The 21,087-nt window shown below is 36.3% G+C and overlaps 1 protein-coding gene across 4 annotated transcripts in view; it reads left to right on the top strand.

The window, feature by feature from the left end:
• LOC113063204 (palladin-like) overlaps window positions 1-21,087 on the top strand; it is a 77,679-nt gene that overhangs the window by 27,100 nt on the left and 29,492 nt on the right. For 3 of the 4 annotated variants that reach the window (XM_026233428.1, XM_026233431.1, XM_026233432.1), the window contains 9 exons: window positions 5,043-5,218; window positions 6,424-6,490; window positions 9,188-9,305; window positions 9,555-9,623; window positions 10,604-10,745; window positions 11,473-11,496; window positions 12,563-12,682; window positions 14,431-14,806; window positions 18,405-18,440. In XM_026233428.1, the coding sequence (XP_026089213.1) occupies window positions 5,043-5,218; window positions 6,424-6,490; window positions 9,188-9,305; window positions 9,555-9,623; window positions 10,604-10,745; window positions 11,473-11,496; window positions 12,563-12,682; window positions 14,431-14,806; window positions 18,405-18,440 (1,128 nt within the window). The remainder of the gene's footprint in view (window positions 1-5,042; window positions 5,219-6,423; window positions 6,491-9,187; window positions 9,306-9,554; window positions 9,624-10,603; window positions 10,746-11,472; window positions 11,497-12,562; window positions 12,683-14,430; window positions 14,807-18,404; window positions 18,441-21,087) is intronic. The other variant, XM_026233430.1, reaches the window with a different exon arrangement.

A 21,087-nucleotide genomic window follows, 5' to 3' on the forward strand; every position in this document is an offset into this window, starting at 1 on the left:
TGTTACTGTGGCAACACTACAGCAAAACTCACCATACATTCTATTTCCAGTACTTCCACCAACCATCATTTTTTGTGAATGTATGCAATTGCGGATGCCTGATGACACAAATGTAGGGTATATCAATAAATGAATAAACTTATACAGAACTCAAGAATTATACAAGATAGATCTAATTAGTGTAGAGCGTGCAGTAGAAGTGGGAAAACTAAACAAGGATCCCTAAACAGGGATGTCTTGTGTAACACGTTCTGGTGTTTATGGCAAACACTTTGTTTGTTTAGTTCCATTACCGTGACAAGCTGTGTTTTAGCCCTTGGATAGTTGTTCTGAAACGGTTCCTCTGTTGTTTAATGGTTTATTGTGATAGTCTGTTTCGTAACAGATGATGACTTCAGAACTAAGTTGGTCTGACTGCTTCAGTGGGTCTTTTCACCTTCTGAGACATGTGTTTGAATTCAACAACAGCTCGATGCAGTACACCGAGGTCTCGAGACACGCCATCCTAAACGTAGCACGAGATGCTGAAAAGACAGTCAGCTGTTCTCCATTAAAAAGGTTAAATAAATATGGCACATTTGTCATTCCTTTTGCTCTTCCACGGGACAATGGGGAGAATTCCCTGTAGGGCACGGAGGCTGACAGCTCATGAGCTGGTTCTCCGGTCTGTTTGTGAGTTGTGGTCAGAGATGTAGACAGACACAATGAAGTAGTCATGAAGAAATGCAGAAAGGCCTTTATTTCAGAAGATATTTGGGTGACGAGAGTCCATAAGAGATGGAATTGGATGATTTTTAGGCAGGTTTAGCATCCATGCACAAGGCACTAAAATCAGTCTTTGTCTTAGAGTCTATATAGTGTAAAAAAAAACATTTACTAAGTAAATGTTAAAATGTTGATTTATCGTGACTGGATATTCTTCTTAAGCAGAAGGCTTTTTGTTTTATACTTTATATTTAGAACTATATTTATGAATTCTTATTATTTAAATGCTTATATTGCTTATAATTTCATATTTTTAATCAACTTATGTTTTTATTCTTAATTTTCATAACAAAGAATCCATTTTTGTTCATGGTTTTGAATTATTCAATATTTTATACTTCATTTCAACTAAATCTCAAATTGCTAAACAGTTAAGCAACTTAACATAATAATTGTTCTATCCCAGTCCATTCTGGAAAAAAGGCGAATGGGACTAAACCCCAAAATCTTTTTCGGTGTAGGCCAATGCATGGTGTTTCAAAAGCTGCATAGAGATAGATTAGTTGCCAGTTTGCAGTTTAGTGAACACACATGTACAGTCTATTGTATGTATAGTGGCGTGTTTGGTATTGATGGCAATATATGCTGTGGGTTTGAGTCGTAATTCAGTTCATCAAAAGTGTTTCACAGCCAGCCGCGGTTCTTGAAATATGCTTACAAAGTGGTAACTCGAGAAAAGAGAGGAGAGAATTAATAATGAAGACAAATGAGGGAATAGCTGTAGACTGAGTGAAGAAGGGGCGAAGACGACAGATGCCCTTAATGCCAGATCTGGGCTTAATTTTGCTGTAGTTGCGGTAAAGCACACAAACGCTTTTGCCTTCACACAGGATCTGAAACACATGGACATGATGCTTTAGACGAGCAATTAGAAGCTCCTCCATCTGAATGTGATCAAGCAGACTCAAGCTAATCCACATTTAAATCTGCTTCCTGACCTCAATGACAGCGATGTCTCACAAGCAGAATGTCTTAGAATGAAAGCAGACTGATTTCACCACATAACAAACACAATGTCTGCTTGTCTCTGTGATTTATGTGAAACATTCCAGCTGCTGGACATACATGACCTGAGCCTCTGTTCACTCTCGTGTCTTCTTAAAACATGGGATGCACTCATTTCTATTAACCTTTATACAGTTAGCACTTACAAACGTACAAAAAAAACACAAGCAATTTAAGTTAAAATAATATGAATGTAAAAAAAAATCACTGTTTGCCAGTAAAATCGAAGTTCACCTTTACTATCCTTGTACCTTGATTATAATTATTATAAAGTTTACTGAAATCTATAGCTGTTAGACATACTTTCTAGACAACATGTAATCCCCAGCCTTAGACATGTGCTTGTGCCATCAATTTTCTAAAACTTTAATTAGTTTTATTAAGCGTTTTGTGTTTTTGGAATTTAATCTAAACCACCAATAATTCTTAAGGGGAAAAATCCCCCTCGCAGAAACAAAAAGCTATTGATGCTTTGGTGAATCAGACACACACCTGTCCTGGCACCATAAAATCAGCCATAACTCTCCCTCTCTAGATAAATTAGTGTTTTAGTCTTGCACGTGCTTGTATGAGAGACAGAAAGAAATGTATACATATGGAGAACTGAACACTGTACACTTAATGTGTTTCATCTGATGTCATTAAATTGACTGTTAACCATCGGTTCTGAATAATAACATTTGAATCCATGAATAAGATATAATGTGTTGACATACTCGCTTGAGCAGCTTCTCTGTTCTCTTGGTGTGTACTGAGATTCAGAGAGGATGAGTGATAGATTAGGTGCTGTTGTCCGAGCCATGACTGGCAGAAGGGTGTGAAATAGAGCCGCCAAACCTTGGAATGTGTTGGAATCTTTCCAGGATTCACAAAAGTGTTCTAAAGTGACTCTTAACAGTTTCAAACATTCACAAAAACACACAGCAGACACATTTCAGTTGTAATGTTACAGAGATCCTTCACTTTTATAGCCTTGGAGAAAGAATTATTGTTTAGGCATCTGATTTCAAATGCAGAGACAAAAAAAAAAAAAAAAAAATGGTTCACCCAGAAATTTACATTCTTGTACAATTTACTCACCCTCATGTCGTTCCCATAGGACTGTGGTTAATCTTTGAAACACAAAACACATCTTGAGATGTTTCTATCACTCCACTGAAAGTTACCAAAACAGTCTGGTGCTGTAAAATTAACTAATATGTTTCTGAAGATATATGATTGCTTTATATGATGATGTACTGTTTGAGAACAAAATGAGGTTTGTTCTAGTGTGTGATGCATGCATGTGCTTCTGTTTTTTTTATTTTTTTTATTTTGCCATACAGTATATGATGAGCTGTATGTATGTCAATCATTGTTTAAATGTAAAAAAGGGCCTAAATTAAATCTGGTCAACATATAAAGTGACCATATCTCTTTACAAGAAGATTATATGGATTCATTTTACAATGCCTTTATAACTTCTTTGGATTTTTAAGTTATGGTTACCTGAACTCTTTTAATTTTCAGTAAATTATCTTTATAATTATCTTTATCTTTGTGTTTCAAAGATTAACCAAAGTCTTTGAAACAACATGACGGTGAGGGTGAATTTTCATTTTTGGTTGAACTATGCCTTTAATGGACAAATGAACTCAGTTTGATACTGAGAATTGAGCAGAAAATGGACAAAGCCTCCGACTGCCGGGATGAAATGAAACGGACACAGGCTCAGGAATGTTGGGATTCTTTATAGAAGTCTTAATGATTTACCAGAGTATTTTAAGATCCGGAGACGAGCTGAATGAACAGCTGTGCCCCTAAAACAGAGCTCATTCCAGGCGGCTTCAGACACATTTTAAAGTGTGTGTGTGCGTGCCTATGCGGGTATATGAATGGATGAAAGTGGTCTGGGACACTTGGAGTACAAAGAAAACTTGAATGAATCGCACAGTATGATGTATTATTGGAGAGGGTTTAGAGTCGCTGTGAACCAGACTGTGTGTTTATGTGTGTGTGTGTGTGTGTGTGTGTCTGAGTTTCCCGTAACAAGCACTCACAGGTGCTTGAGACAGGTTTACTAGTTTTCATATTCATGCCTCGGGGGGATTAGAACACAGAATGACATCTCAAATAACTGATTTATACAAATTGCATTTGATGTGTGTGCGGTGAATAAAGATCTTTCCCTGCAGACTTTATGGTTCCCAGACCTGTGTGTAACAATGAAAAGTGGTGTCCCCACTTTAGGTGTGTGAATGTTTGATGTGTCATATCCCAGCTGTGCACACACACCAATCTAAACATTCCTCCATGTCTGAAAACTGCTTAATTTCATGACTAAGCAACAAAACCAGAGGCACACTGATTTACTTTTCTTTTTTCAGCTAGTTTAGAGATTCTTTTTAATGCTTTACATTAATTGTCAGGACCTTGCTAGGTCAAGACTATTAATTTTGAAAAGCCCAGATTAGATGTTCAAAATATGTATAGTAATATTTATTTTATTTTATATTTGTTATTTTTAACATTACAATAACCTACCATATTTATAGAAATGATTGAGACTTTTCATTTGAAAATTCTGACTTTTTTCTAAATTCTGAGAAAATAAGTCCGATTTGACCCCCACCCCCCACACACCACCACCATTCCGAGTTTACATTTTACAAATCTGAGTTTATGTCTCTTAATTCTGACTTTTTTTTCACAGAACTGCAGGTTTAAACCTTGCAACTTTGCCTTTTTTCTCAGAATTCTGCATACTTCACATTAAAGTCACACACAGCACTTTATTCACACAGTATTTCAACTTTGATGAAAGTCTTCTTGATGAAAGAGTGAATGGTTTTAACAGAATGCGATGTTGATAATCTGGGAAATATCACTCTAATGAGAGAAATCTGCTCTCAGTTTCTTTAGAGTTGACTCACTCTTAAATGAGAGTTTTGGTGGGTATTAGTAACACCAGTTTGAAACACACACAAAGAGACTAAGAGAAAATTGATTGCAGCGACCAGTGGTTTTACAGTAAACATGACCTCAGTTCTTCACTTACATTTATTTTGCCTCTTTCTCACACATACATCACGGTCAGTACTGCTAGATTTAAGAGTCTCTGTGATTAATAGGTTGGTAGTTTCCCCTTTGCATTATTTGGGAGATAAATCAATGCATTTTTGTTTCTTTTGATTACATCTAAATTAATTGAAAAATATTTTAGCAAACAACATTTTAATATAATTGGGTACTCCCTTTGATTGACATGCCGTCCTCTCTGTTCCATCGGACAGGTGGTTTTGTGAGGGGCGGGAGCTGCACCACTGCCCTGATATCCAGATCTGTCGTAATGGTGACTTGCACACTCTGGTGATAACTGAAGCATTTGAAGACGACACTGGCAGGTACACCTGCGTAGCTTCCAACGCACTGGGAGCAGACAACACCTCTGCAGAGGTCTATATTGAAGGTGAGGTCATAGTTTAATCAAACATAATCATCCTTTAAACAAGATAAATTATGATACAAGAAAGTTTTTTCTTTCTGTTTCATGTTTTAAGCGTAAATCTAATATCTAGTAGCAATTTGCTAAATGTTTAGAAATAGAAAAATAATGTATCGTAATGTGTATAAATATGAAAATTTTATATTTAGCAATTATGCTTTGCAAACAGTTCAAATGAAACGTAATTACTACCACAAAATAATTACATTACTTATTAGATTATGTCTAATAGTATTAAGGTGCAGTCACATTATTTAAATTTCATGGACATTTTGTAAAACTGCTTTATCCTCAAACTATGAGATGAAGGATTCTGTGCATGTTCTTTTTCACTTAACCTTTAACCCTTTGACCTCAGCTGACTGCTTAACTGCTATTTATTATCTAATAGCTCCTAATTTACCCAGTGCCATAAAAGTCTCTGTTACCTAACCTGAAGCATGTGGCAGTTTGTTTGGGTATGAAGTGACCTAAAATAATAGCCAAAGCCGTAAGACTGCTTGTCTTTGAAGGCCAAGAATCCATCAAGAATGTACAGCTCAAACAGAAGTCACTTTCAAACCAAGCAGATTTTCTGTTGGTCAGCGCAATCAATTCATGTGACTAAACTGAAAATGAGTGAAATCTGCACAGTGAACTCTTTCACCTTTACATAAAACTCCTGATCACATTTATTCCTATTAAAAATGACTTGATTTCATCCATGCAGTTTTACTGAGCAAAGGTAAATATGACTGCACCTTTAATCAGTCCTTAAGACCCGTTCACAACAAGAAGGATAATTAAAAAAATAATTAAATGATAGCTATATTTGTAACATACATTATTATTGTTTATCAACAGTGCATGATGCAGATATGTTGTCTGCCATTTGCTCGATTTTTAAAGAATGATGGATTCTGATTGGCTGTCATGGTTTTTATTGTTCATAAAGCTGTAAGTGATGAACTATCATTCCTCTGTGTTGTTATTGTTAAAGTTTGTGTGTGGACTTCGCGATTAACATATTAGTTATATTGTTAAAACTTTATAGCTATCATTCATCAACTTATCTCTCTTGGAGTGAACGAGCCTTTAAACAGTAAAAGAAAGACAACATGCATCTTAAGTTTTAACCAGGAGTTAATGATATTCTCTTCCATTTTCTCATTATGTTTCTCTCTGTAAAGGCACTTCTTCCTCAGACTCAGAAGGAGAAGGATCTGTGTCGAAGTCTAGGTCCGGAGCCATGCCACAGTATGTGTGTTTCAGCATGTTCTACCTCCCAGGACCTTTAACCCTTTGACCTCAGACCCCAGCTTAACTGGTCCTGATTATGTACAGTATTATCTAATAGCCCCTAATTTACCCTCTGCCATGAATGTTTCTATTACTCTTCCTGAAGAACATGGCAGATTGTTTGGGTATGAAGTGGCCTTAAATAATAGCCAAAGCTGTTAGACTGCTTGTCTTTGAAGGATAATAATCAATCAAGAATTTAGGAGTCCTGTTTTCTAATCTTCTTACTTTGTGTGATCGCTTAAACTCTCTTCAGTCACCTCTGATTCCTTCAGTCATCTGCTTATTTCTCTTTCTGTCATCTCTTGTCTTTACTGGCCTATCAGTCTTTCCTTACTGTTTATACAAATTATTAAGCATTTGGCTCTGGTTTCCAGTGACATCATCGCACCAATTTGGGATTACGCTTTCACTGGCTCCAAAGTTATTTATAAGGTGCAAACTGCATAGTGATAATTTCAGACAGTGTGGATTGAATATAACTTCACTCTTTGTGTGTGTGTAAATTGGTGCGTGTTAGAGAGCAATTACCCCACACAGAGAGCATGTAAACAATTTCCAACATTATACCGTTTATAACTTTTCTTAGCTTATATTTGTATATATTTGCTGTCTAAAATTTTCACTTTAAATTGAATGACTTGGGGCCAGATTTACTAAACAGAGCAATTCCAAAAAAAGCGCTAATGGGAGTGAACATTTCTGCAGGTGATTTACTGACAATGCGCAAATTAAAAAACACAGACACAGCCAGATCATTTCCATTATGATAAACAAATCTACCAAGAGCAGGTACAAATCTGTTTTGGGGGGTTAAAGGAACACTCAAATTTTTTGAAAATAGGCAAATTTTCCAACTCCCCTGGAGTTAAACATTTGAGTTGAACCGTTTTCAAATTCAATCAGTCGATCTCCGGGTCTGGCCGTAGCAATTTTAGCTTAGCTTAACATCGATCATTGAATCTGATTATACCGTTAGCATCTTGCTCAAAAAATGACCAAAGAGTTTTTATATTTTTCCTATAATGTGTAATATCACTGCGCCTGCTGCACCCATGGTACAACAGCAAAGTTCCTTGATTATTACGCCGGAATGAGAGAATAGTTCCTAGCCATTTCAACCTAAAAATCATAATTTTTCATTTTCCGTCGGTCTTAGTACACACCTTGGAGGGTTCCTTTAAAAAATAGTGCAAATACCAGTAATTTGACGAGCGCAGACATTAGTGAATCATGTTGCCTGGTTCATCTTAATACACTTTAATATTTCCATAAATTTTGCATCTGAAACTTCTACAAATGCATATTCAATAAGGTCAGGCGCAAATATAACTGTCCACACCTTTTCAGCACTAATTCTTCACTGCACGTCTTTAGTAGCCTGACAGTACTATTTTAATGCCAAAAGATGGTTTGCGTTGGTGCAAGCTGTTAGTAAGTCTGGCCCGTAATGTTTTTAAAAGTCAGACAAAGACTGTTAAGACTTTATATAAACCTGTATTGGCTCTGGAGAGGGTTTTTTAATGTGCTCAAATAGGATATCACGCTCACTTTCAGTCAGGCAAAGCTCTGCCCATGGTCATCAGAAACATACTGTACATACTGTAGGGATCTTTTTCACTAACATTTGTGTTTTTAGTATTATGTAGATACTATTATATGTTTTCATTCATATTTTCAATGTTTTTATTTTATATTTTCAATTTAAATATTTGTTACAATTTTTGGAATTTTGTTTTTTTTGTCATTTTTATTATTATATTTTTAAATCTATTTTGATTTTTGATTTTTACATTTATTTTATTTTTTATTTATTTTAGTACATCAAGTTAAACTAAACCTGATATATTTAATTTAAAATTTTAACTAAAACAAGAAATGTTTCCTTACTAGTCAAAATAAAATGTTCAGTTTTTTTTTCTATTTTATTTAATTTTATTTCAGTTAAAATTTATTTTATTTACTTATAAGTAACACAAATGCTTTTATGGCTTTAGTTTTATCTCAGTTTTCCCCATAATCCAAAGACATGCAGCATTTGTGAAATGAACACTCATTGACTGTGTGTGAGCTCTGAGATGGATTGGCCATTCGTTCAGGATGACCTGAGATGCCTGTGGCCCAAAATGCTGAAATAGGCTCCAGCCTCCAGTGACCCTGCAGAGGATAAAGCAGTTTGGAAATGGATGGATGGAAGGATAGATGGGTTTTAGTAGTTTTAGTGAAATATAATATCCCTGACCAGCACTGAAACAATTTCTGACCACTGATTTATTCTGAGGCAAAATATAACCCAGCTGTTTCTATATTTTCACCCGGTTTGTTATATGTGACCTTAAACTGGGTCACATATAATAAAAATGTTACTTCACTTGAAGAAATCTTAATGGATTGTGACGGAGCAAAAAGATTGATTCACTTGTCATTGCCCGACAAAATGTTTTCAACTTTCAGCCAGGATGATTCAAAATTCCCTTTTTTTCCAGTCACAAGGTCTCTTTCTTGGTTCAAATCTACATGAATATTGCAAGATGTGAGAAATGTTCTTTGATTTATATCTGAATGTTTTTTTGAAAGATGACTTTGTAGTGTTGATGATTTGTTCTCTCAGGTCTGAATGAGGTTTATTTTAGTGTTGCTAATATTTTCTTTAAGGGCACAGAAGAAAACCAGCTCAGTTTCCTTGATGATCCACACATCATCACCAAAGAGCCCAGATGCCCAACCCCGTCGCTCCACACTGGTCCAGCCGCTTTCTTCTACACCACAGAGAGTAAGAAACATACACTTTATTATTTTATTATTTACACAAATTATACCTCCTATTTTGGCACTGACACTGTATACTATAGAGTGCTGCAGGATGAATGAGTCCTAAAACCTAAAAACAAGTTAGTAATAAGTTATCTACTACAATGACAATGTAGTAACAATGGAATGACAACAGCAGATGGACTATCGTACTCTCGGGAAAGATCCATAATAACCACACTTATTGTCTCTCTTTCTGCCTCTCTGCCAGGTCCAGAGTCCAGTTTCTTCACTCTATGCTGGTGATGCTCCTGTTAAAGCACCTCCTACCTTTACTAAGGTAATGACACAGCCACACACGTTTGTTTTTGAGAAAAGTGGGGACATCCCATAGGCATAATGGTTTTTATACTGTAGATACTGTATATTCTACGGTCCTACACCAACCCTAACCCTTACAGGAAACTTTGTGCATTTTTACTCTTTCAAAAAATAAAAATAAAAAACTCATTCTGTGTGGTTTATAAGCGTTTTGAAAAATGGGGACATGGGTATGTCCTCATAAGTCACCCTCTCCTTGTAATACCTGTGTCATACCCATGTCATTATTCAGAGTTGTGTCCTGATATGATAAAAGAACAAGAGCACACACACACACACATTTTAAGAAATTGACAGATTAATCATTGTATGAGCTGTACCACATTATTCCAGGCATGCTTTGTGTGTGTCGGTATCTGTGTGTGTGATTTGTCATGTGACTGTCTGTGCAGGCCTAGGCAGAGGTTCAGAGTTCTATGCCAAATGCTATGTTTGCTTAGTATGCTAAATCATTTTCCACCTTCTTAAGGAAAAAAAGTTTTTTAACCCCCCCCCCCCCATTATTCCACTCCATCTTTCTTCTGAGAGACTTTAAGAGATGGTGTGCATTTTATAATAGATGGTTTTGTGTCATCATCATAGTCCAGAACAAACAAGCTCACAAATTAAATGGCTGGATTGTAAAGACATACTTCTTTACCTGAACTTTAAATAAACCTATAACATGTCATGTGTAACCAAGCATGCTACACACATTTACATAAATCTTCAAAAGAATGAACAGAACACAAAGCAACTCACACACACATGTATAAACAAACTCTTCGTCTTTTTACTTTCATGGCCTGCTGACAGTTTCTCACCTCTGTGTCTGTTATGTTTTCAGTCTTTAAGTGTATGTATTTGAGAATGAAAGAGGTTATGAAGAAAGAGCAGTCTGTTCTCTTTCCCTTTGTTTACCTCTCAGTCTGTGTTTCCTGCGTTTCTCTTGCTCTGTAGATGTTGCAGGATGCGCAGGCATCTGAGGGTCAGGTGGTGGTCCTGGAGTGCCGGGTGAGAGGTAGTCTTCCTCTGTGTGTCCAGTGGTTTCGAGAGGGCCAGGAGATCCAAGACTCCCCTGACTTCCGCATCCTGCAGAAGAGTAAGAGTAACTCAGACAACAATTTAAAGTGGCATTCAGTAATTCTTTAGCAAGTGTTAACATCGCTGATCTTCATGTATTTTATTTCGGGATACCACAATGATGTTATATACTGGGCTGTCATCTACTGACATTGATTTTTATGTAAATGACACACATACTAGGGTTTTTAAGGTCAAGTCACACAACAGACGCAGACAAACCATGACAATCGCCTGATTACAATATGTCACTTCTCACACATTCCAAGACCCAGCAAATGCATGTTTAATTATGTTTAATCTGCAAAATCAAGCACAGATTCCTATGGGGATAAAACACAGCTTTTTTTTCTTCATCCAATTTTGTGAATTTAAGTGAAGAGCTCATCCAAAAATGAAAAATTCTTTCAATATTTACTCACCTTGTATGAATAGATTTTTTTCTGCGCAAAAGTCATATGGAACACTTATATAATACTTTTATGGTAAATTGACATGCTTATTTTGTACTTGAAAACCTCAGAGTGATCAGCATACTCTTTCAAACTCTCCTTTTGAGCTTTAAACAATTAAAACATTGAGTTTTGGAGAAAAAAATGAATAAATGTTAACAGAATTTTCATTTTTTTGAGTAACTATTCAAACTAATTGAGAAACTATGTTTGGTTTATTGGTTGACTGATAACTAGTGATTTGCTGTTTTGTTTGTGTTTCTCTCTTAATTCTCTTAATCCCTTTTTCATCAGAGCCCAGATCCGCAGCAGAACCTGGTGAGTTGTTAATTCCTGCTTCCACTTATCCCCTGTTTCCACTCCTCTTATTCATAAAAACACTTTCCTCCAGATACATGTGTACATAAGGATTTATCAAGATTATAATTCTCTGTAATCCCAACAATTGTGACATCATTACTATGCAATATGCGGTACAGACTAGATATGACTTGTGAACAGTGCAAACGTATGTCAACGCCGCTTATGAGTCACAAACTTTCACACATATCAGTTTTTGTGGATGTGGGTGGCTCATTTCGATGGCTCAACTTCTTGCTCTTCGGGTAGTAACTCTCACCTCTATCTTTGGGTGTTTCTCAATCTAATAAATAGAGCAGTAGGACATGCACGGCCTAGGGAGTCATTCATTTCTAGGTCTGTCTCATTCAAAATCAAATTTGTCTATAGAAATTCCCAGATTGCATCATGAAAATCAGTAAGTACCGACCAGTCACTCATTTCACAAATCATAAATGTTGTGAATTCGTCAGAAAAAGGGAGGGAAAGCACATTTCATAATGGTTTTGTTAGTTTGACGACAGCGACGACAAATAATGCATGATACACAAATTAAAGATTGAGTAATATATATAGTAAATCTGTTGACAAATACCACCAACATTTTAATATGATCCTTGTAATTTGCTAGTGACAAATTGGTGTTCAGTTTACTGACTCACCTCATCGGAAACGTGGAAAAGGAATGAGACACAGCCTCTGTTTGCGGCAGTAGACTGCTCTCTGTTATCAAATCACCTCTGTAAACATCAATTACCTGTCTAGATTCACCACACCTGTCTGTCTTATTGTCTGTCACCTTCCTCATTACAGGAAATGTGATTCTCGTGTCTCCGGAGAAAGCATTGTTGGATGCTCCATAACAGTAGATAATGTTTTAAAAATGGCCAGTTATAGTTGCTTGTATAGTGAATTAATTTGAATGATTTAAGTATTTGTGTTTGTGTGTGTCACCGTGTAATTGATTAAATCTGTTACTGATCTGGCATTGCTTGTGATGTTGATGACTCTTTTAATTGATGGCTCCTGTGATTTGGTCTTGCAGAGGAAATCTGTACTTTGGTGATTGCGGAGGCGTTCCCTGAAGACGGAGGTCTATTCTGCTGCACTGCAGCTAACCAGTACGGCTCAGTTAATAGCACTGCACAACTCACTGTCACCCCAGGTGCGTTTACACTGTATCTACAATAACTATATACTGTATGAGATTAAAGTTCATGGGAATGTAAATATTAAAGTAGCCTGGTGATATGTGCATGAGGTTCAAATTTAAAGAAACGTATTCATGTTGAAAAAGCCATGATCAAACAGTTTAATAAATAACAATCTATCTTAATCAAATGTTTGGGGTCAGACTCAAGGGGTCAGAGAAATTTTAAATTCTTTTGAAAGTCTCTTTTGTTCACCAATGCTGCATTTAGAAAACATGCATTAAAAACAGCAGTGCTGGTAAACATTATTACTATCAATCAATTAATCGATCAGTCAATCAATCATTTTATTCTTGTGATGGCAAAACTGAATTTTCAGTCTTCAGTGTCTAATCAATCTTCAGAAATCATTCTAATATGCTGATTTGAATATCAAGAAATGTCTTATTATTAGTAATTTTGCAAAAAAAAAAAAAAAAAAAAAGTACATCCTAATCATTTATTGGAAAATGTTATACTTGTTTACAGGTTTTTTTGATAAATAGAAAAAAAAATGAGTTTAATGAATCCTAACTGAATAATTGTAGAAATGGTCTTACTAACCCAAAACTGTTGATAGAGGATATATAATATTACCAAATTCTTGAAGAAGAAAGAATATTTTTTAAATAAAGACTTGCTTTCAAAAATATAGATCTTGTATTAAGCTTATTTTCTTTTACAAGCATAAATCATAAATTATTTAAACAAAACTTAGTGATGTTTACATAAAGCTCTTTACACATCCAAAAAATAAAATAATTTTGACATTTACTCACCTTGTATGACTTTATTTTTTTTTTCCTGCGCAAAGGGAAATGTAACACTTTTATAATACTTATATTGTAAATTTATAAATCATAAATGACATAATGCTCTTTCCTTACACAAAATGAATGGCTCCTGTTTATGCCCCGAGTCCAGTATTCTTTTGAGTGTTAGATGTAATATGACATGAGTTGAAAGAAGGCCAAAAGAATAAATAAACCTTGAATAAAACAAAATTAAGCACAGTTCACAGTCAGTCAATGGTTTCAACATTACAGCATGCTCTCATATTAAGTAATAAATATAAGTGATGTAACACAGTGATTTCATTTCTTATTTCATTTATTTACAAAGCGGTAACTAAAATATCCTTTCCAAAAAAGTCATAGTAACTCCATCTGTGATCTTTCTGACATTTTAGACTGTGGTACATCTTGAAAACATGTCAATTGCATGAGGCCAACCAGTCACATCCTGTCCACAACACTCCAGAGTCGGAGTGTGGGTGAGGAGAGAGGTGATAGCTTTATGATGGAGTTAGTTTACTTATATTTCCAGGAGTCCTTAAGCCTCAAGTTTACCACAGAGCCATTTAAGTGAATCTGAGACAATCTCAGCCATATTTCATGTCTGATAAAGATTTGGATTATGTTTTATCTGTGGATTAACTGTTTATCCAGGATTATGGGTAGTTATAATACATTTTCTTCCTCTTTAGGTGTGTATCGGCATTTTGCAATGATTGTTAAAGCATTGTAAATACTGATTGTTCTACAATGACAAACTAAGAAATGATTTCCTGTATTACTCATTTACCCCATATTTCCTCTTTTATTCCACTGAAGTGGATTGTGACGTGGGTCATCTGGATTTCATCACCCACTTGACAGGAAAAGAAATCTGTTCTCACCCTATAACGAACTGTACTATGTCTTCTGTTATCTTGGATTTCTAGTTGTTGAAGAGTTGCCCAGCAACGGCGTCTCTGGGGATGATAGTGTGTTTGAGGACAACCAATCGTTCCCGCCTCCTCCTTCGACTGAGATTAGTTTGTTGGAAGTCCCACCCAAAACCCCGTCGAGTGCAGAGGCCTTCCAGATCAATGAGCTGGACATCTGGCCCAGGGTCACTGCGCTGCCTGTTCAGGTCTCCACCGATAAAGAGCCCCATGAAAGTCTAAATGACAGACCTCTACAAAATGGTCAGACCTTAAACAAGCCACCAGATGAAAGTCTACCATCACCTTCAAGTGTGAAGGAACCAGTGGCTCCGCCTCCATCACCTTTAACGGTTAAGGCTCCACCCCTCCCCATCAAACCCAAACCTAAACTGTGAGTACTGCAGCTGAATACTGTACATCATCACAACCTTGTATTTGTGATAGCTATTTAAGAGTTTTGTAACTTTTAGCTTTGAATCCATCCATATGTTAGTGCAAGTGTTCACATTTGGCAGATAAATGCATTTCAAGTTTACAGTGTTTTTCAGGGAAAATGAACCAAAATGTTGATGACTCATCTTGCACCAGACAGATTTTTATCCAATCAAATGCACTGAGAATGTCCCTCCTACTAACACTGCCTGCTACTGCCTAAAGGGTAAAAAAAAGCTTCCACTAGGAACTGACTTTTAGAGTTTGTACTGCATTCAATTAAATAAAAGTACACAACTTTCAAAATTTTGGGGGCAAGTTATTATATTTTTTGAAGAAATTAATATTTATTCAATAAGGACACAGTGAATTGATCAAAAGTGACAGTAAAGACATTTATTATGTTACAAAACATTTATGTTTCAAATAAATGCTGTTCTTTTTAACTTTGAAGTATTCATCAAATAATCCAGAAAAAAATTATGTATCGCATTTTCCACAAAAATAGTAAGCAGTACAACTGATTACAGTACAGCTCATATAGGAGTGATTCTGAAGGATCATATGGCACTGAAGACTAGAGTAAAGGTGCGTTCCGTTCGACCGTAAGTGTACTGCGAAGTGGACTTCACAGGGTATTCCGCCATCTTAAGTGAGATTCCAATCCGAAATGAGCGAACATGTTTAGTTCGAAGGGCACTGAGCACGGCACAGGGAATAAGGGAACATGGATACATCACTTCACAGGAAGTGGAGAGTGATTATCCCCCAACTGTCATTGCGTGCAGCACGTCATCACCAGTCAGAACGGCCGTCTTCGCTGTCATCGTTCATATTCATTACGGATTGTAAAAAGGTATGATAATGTAAAAGTGACTAGAAGCAGACGAGGCTCTGCCATTTTTCTTTATTTAACTTTATTTACCTCAGTGTTTACTATACGGCTGTGCACGGGAAGAAGGCGCACGAGACCGCTATGCAATTATATGACCATTTATTAAAAACACATATAGGCTATACAGTTAACCAAATAAAAGTTTATTTTCATATCTGCATGACAGCACGGCTTCAATTCTGTTAATAGTGAAGTAATAGCAGCAATTGTCAATTAAAGTGTATAATAAACATACGTTTTTCATTATATAGTACTCAATGATTTTTTATTGTATAGTGTACATATTTTAAATGTGATTGTAAATAAAAATTTAAATATGAATGTAGTCTTATATATTATGTCATAATCTTCTTTACTGTCTATGCATAATCTGCGCGACCCCATCGGTGACTTTCTTTGATGACGTTTGCAGGGCGTTCCAAATGAGCGATTATTGTCAGTGAAGTCCACTTCAACTATATACCGTGCTCAGGGAGTAGGGAGCAGTGAACACTGCGTAGGGCCCCTGTCGAATGGAACGCACCTTAAGACTGCTGAAAATTCAGCTTTACCACCACAGAAAATAAATTACATTTTAAAATATAATAAATTGTAATAATTAAATTTTAAATTGTAATAATATTTTACAGTATTAGTGTATTTTAGTGTATTTTAGATCAAATAAATGCAGCCCTGATGAACAATTAGAAATTCTTTAAAAATGAAGAAGAAACATGAAAGATCTTACTGAACCCAAACTTTTCAAATGGTGGTGTACTGTGCAGAGTGTCTGTAAGTACAGTATGTAGGTGTTTAGTATGAATACAATCCATCATAATGCCACTTTTATGTGACCAATGACTTTAGATGTCTTGCTCTTCTCTGCCATTAACAAATTTAATGTCTCCTTTTCTGTGGCCTCGTGGGATAATGACCAATGATGCAGAGTATGTCATCCGATTATTTCTTCATGAATATTGCACAATCGGACGTACTGTTTATTTGACGTGCATCTTTCATCATATTAAATAATATTAAAGTAGCCATATTTTTAGTATACCCTACCAGCAATAAACATAAAACATCAAACCAATAAACATATTGTAAGTGAAATAAATGCAGAAGTGTTTCTGTGGTAATGTACTACCCCCAGCTGCCTGTGTATGTCAGTAGGTGGTTTAATGGGAAAGCCCCACTTAGAGAACAAATGCATTCCATTCCTTTATCACCATGTCAGAGACCGGGCATTGCTGCGTGCCGTAAATCACTGGGTGATGCGTGTTTGCATACGTGTTAGCAGTTGTGCTGTGACTCCAGTTGGATTTCAGAGGGAGCAGTTGCTTTTGTATTGGATGTATCTGATTCTACGCTACTCATCATCTGTTGTAGTGTTAGTGTGTCAGCACTGATCTTACTGTGGATTTAGGTGTACTGTTCAATGCCTGAAGGTAGCTGGCTGTAGATTACTTAGTAGGTGCAATCTTACTGTAACAAGAACTGTTCCAGGTTTAAAACACAGCATCCCTAAGTTTAGGGTCAAGATAAGGTTAAGTACACTTCCCAAGGGCACAACATTAACATGCAGGGCAAACCAGTACCTACATGCCTGCGATTAGTCCCAGTGACCTCACTTGTTCTAAGAGCTCAAGACTGCGGCTACAATTGACAAAAAACATTTATGACAATTAGTTATTTTTTAATTGGTCTAAGCTAGTCAGGGAAAGATCTTTATGTGAGTTTGTCAGACTTCATCTCGTTAAAGTGTTCACTTCATCTCTGATTCGTTATGTAGTATGCATGTAATGAGAAGAACAAAAACATGCAGTTTGTATCTGACTTTAGTGGTTTGAATCAGACTCAGTCAGTGAAATGATCAGAGCTGCAGTTGAGTTCACAACTCGCTAAACCAGTCCATTTTTAGTTATTCATAATTAGTCTGTTTATAGAGTAAAGATAATTACAACATGGTGGTCATATATTCTAAAGAAATGAAAGATATTTTACAAAAATAATATTTTTCACTGTTTAGAGGTCAGAGTGGATGACGTTGCACCCAAAGAATCATAGCATTTAACATTAATCAATCGTTTTTGCTTACAGCTAAATAAATGAGAATTGTTACATGAGCTTTTGTTCTGGCTGTGATTAAAGCTTGAAATTGCAGATACATAAACGTGAATTGCAGCAACATAAAAGCAAAAGTGTCTCAGAGGGAGGGACTCTTTGTTGACTCTATAGGCAGAGCCAGTCTCATATAAAAATATTGTTTAGCTCTGTAATCTTGTTTGGATTGTGTGTGTCATTGAAGTTTGTGTGTATGAATGTGACATTAGGCTCTTGTGGTCACATATCTTTACACAGGCCTACTTATTTATTTGAATAGACGATTCAAGTGTTTGTATCTGTGGTTATTGACTGATTTCCATTTGATTCAGATGACTTTCCTTCTTTACAACCCTGGAAAACTAGCATGTGTGTGTGTTTAGTGGGTGCGTGTTAAGAAGACGTAGAAAATAAAAAGTAAATTGTGTGCATTCGCGTTAGTGTTAACTCAATAAATCATATAAATGGAAAGCTTTGCATTGTGTACATGCTGTACCAGGAATACAGGGCAACATTTAGTCCTTGTGGTTTTATTTGTGACTTTCCTCCATACATTTCCCCATTCATTCTGTGATTCCAGATCAGATGAGCAAGCAGACGACCTCTCAAATGAAAGGTAAAACAAAGTATAGGTTGCTGCGACCAGAGTGTGAGTAACGTATATGTGCGTGGGTTTGACGGGCATGTGAATAGGTATGAAAGGCTATGAAAATTGTTTCTTGTCATAGATGAGGTTCAAGCTGAGGTTTAAATGGCATGCTGTTTTGTAAAACCCTGTTTTTGCTTGAGCTTCTGCAAGTTATTGCCATAAAAAGCTGCTTCCCCAAAAGTTTTTCCACTGTAACGTCACAAATCAACTGCTAGAAACAACTCTTTCTTCCAGCAGTAGTCACTTCACCTTGTCATTTGGTTGTAAAAACAAGAAATGTATAATTGTACCATTACCCAGGGGAGATTTCTGCATGCTGTGTGGCAGGTTATCGTTTCTCTACTTCCTCCAGGTACAACCAGACCTGAACCCTGCCTTCTGACCCACTGATCCCGTTTAGGCATCCCATCTGATTTCCTTAGAATATTCCCATAACTTGCTGTTCACATCAGTGCTTTGAATAAAATGATGAAGTGGGAATTTAAGGTCACGTTGTAGCTGCTGACATTTAACTTTTACAGGTCCCCTGCGATCTGAAACTTTATTTCAGCATTAGGGTGATTTATTCATTACATCTGTGATTATGTTGTTTGTCGAATTACCATAAATTAGAAGACAAGTGGAAAGTATGAGTTTGCAGCTCCGGTCATGTTCTTTGAGTAAGCCAATAAAAGGGTGAGAAACTTCAGCTGGTTTCATGTTCAGCGATGGGCTTTGGGCTTTTGCTGGCACAACAGCATTGCTTTGATATGATGCATGTCTTATAAACTAAAATCGATCTGGTGGTGCCTACTAAAAGTCTTTAATTTGGAGCAATCGCTTGCTTGTAAATATGTTAGTCTTTTCTCAGCCATTTCTCCCTTCTATAGCTAGTCCATCTTGGGCAGTCTACTCAAAAATGAACAGTTTGTCATAGGTCCTTCACCCTCATTTCATTCCGAACCTAATTGGCATTTTTTTTAAAATGCATACTGTTCACACTTTTCCATATAATGAAAATGTATGAGGACTGGGGTCAAGCTCCAAACTGACAAATAAGGCATGTGTGATCATATAAACCATCCTTTACTGTTTCATAATTTGAAGAGATCTCCTACTAAAAAAATTACTTAAATATACCTAAATTTAACAGTTTTAAGACATTCATTGCCAAACGAAATACAAGACCCACATAAATATACCAGCTTGGCTTTGAATTTATGTTGGTGGGCCATTAGATGTGGTTTTTCATTGTTCAACCATGTGTTGAGTGAACATCCTTCATCGTTTAACACCTTTCCACTGTTCATATTTATTAACATGTTAAAATCTCTTCACTTGATCCCTTGTTAGCTCTCCATGCCTATGATGCTACACCGTGCAGCGATACATGCCATACAGGAAACTGTGCAGTGTGCTTTGGCAAATTTAGTTTGACAGCTGGAGGGCCCTTGTGATAGAGCATGTCCTTCAGCACAGGAAGGGAAAGAGAGATAGACAGAAACAAGAGGTGTGAATGAGCAGGGTGTTTAGCGGGTGTACACCTGCAGGCAACTCAGAGGAAAAACTTTGTTAGTCAATTCTGAGGCAAATATGGTATATAAAAATTAACCTCATAATGAAGGCACATTACTCAATTTGTGACATTTATCTGAACAACTAAATCCCTGTTAGAGCCAAGGTTTTATTTTCAGAGGAGCATCTGAGTAAGAGAGAGATGGGTGTGTGCACCTCTGATTTATGAGCTTGGTGGGCTGAAAACACAGGGGTTTATGGGAACATGCTTCACAGTGTGTCAAGTCCGTACCACGTTGAAATGATAACACCTGGAGATTGTAAAGAAACACAGAGGCAGAAAGTGAGAAGACTGTCTGCATTATGCTCTAGGGTAAACGTGCGTTCACACATGTACATTTTCAGTATGTATTTTTGTGTGAATGATGAATTAAAGATAGGCAGCAGGTGGTGTCTGATATCAGTGTCTGATATCAGCTGTACAGGTTGATGTATGTGTGTGTCGACATAGTGAGACATTTCACAAAGCCCCTTTAAATTAAAGCTGGATTATAATACAAACCTGTTTGTGCTGTAGGTTTGTGTGAGGGTGAAAGCCTTCTGAAAATCTCGTTTGAAGCCTTTCTTTTTTTCCTGTGTATCAAATTAACATCAATTCTTCCTTCATGAGAACACAGGATATGTTTTTGTAAATGTACTGCCTGTTTGGTTTTGGATTATATTCATGGCATCAGCGTAGTGGTTATTTGATACCACCACTCACACTGTCTGAAGATTTCTGAGAAGCAAGCACCTAAAGTGTTCTGATACCAGTTGGCGAAGACTATATACCCGACATGACCAGAAGAAAAAAAGTTGGTTGGAGTGCAGGGGTCTCACAACTTTATATTATATATACTCTGCAGTTCAAAAGCTTTCTTTCTTTCTTTTTTTTAAATCCAAAAAAATTAATGCTTTTATTGAGCAAGGACACATTAAATTGATTTAAAATGACACTTTTACGTTGTTAAAGTTCCGTTTCTAATAAAAACTGTTCTTTTGAACTTTCTATTCACTAAAGAATCCTGAAAAAGAACTGGAAATAAATTATTATAAAACAATAAAACTTTTGATTATAATG

Source organism: Carassius auratus, chromosome 45 (genome assembly GCF_003368295.1).
Source record: "Carassius auratus strain Wakin chromosome 45, ASM336829v1, whole genome shotgun sequence".
Taxonomy (NCBI): Eukaryota; Metazoa; Chordata; class Actinopteri; order Cypriniformes; family Cyprinidae; genus Carassius; species Carassius auratus.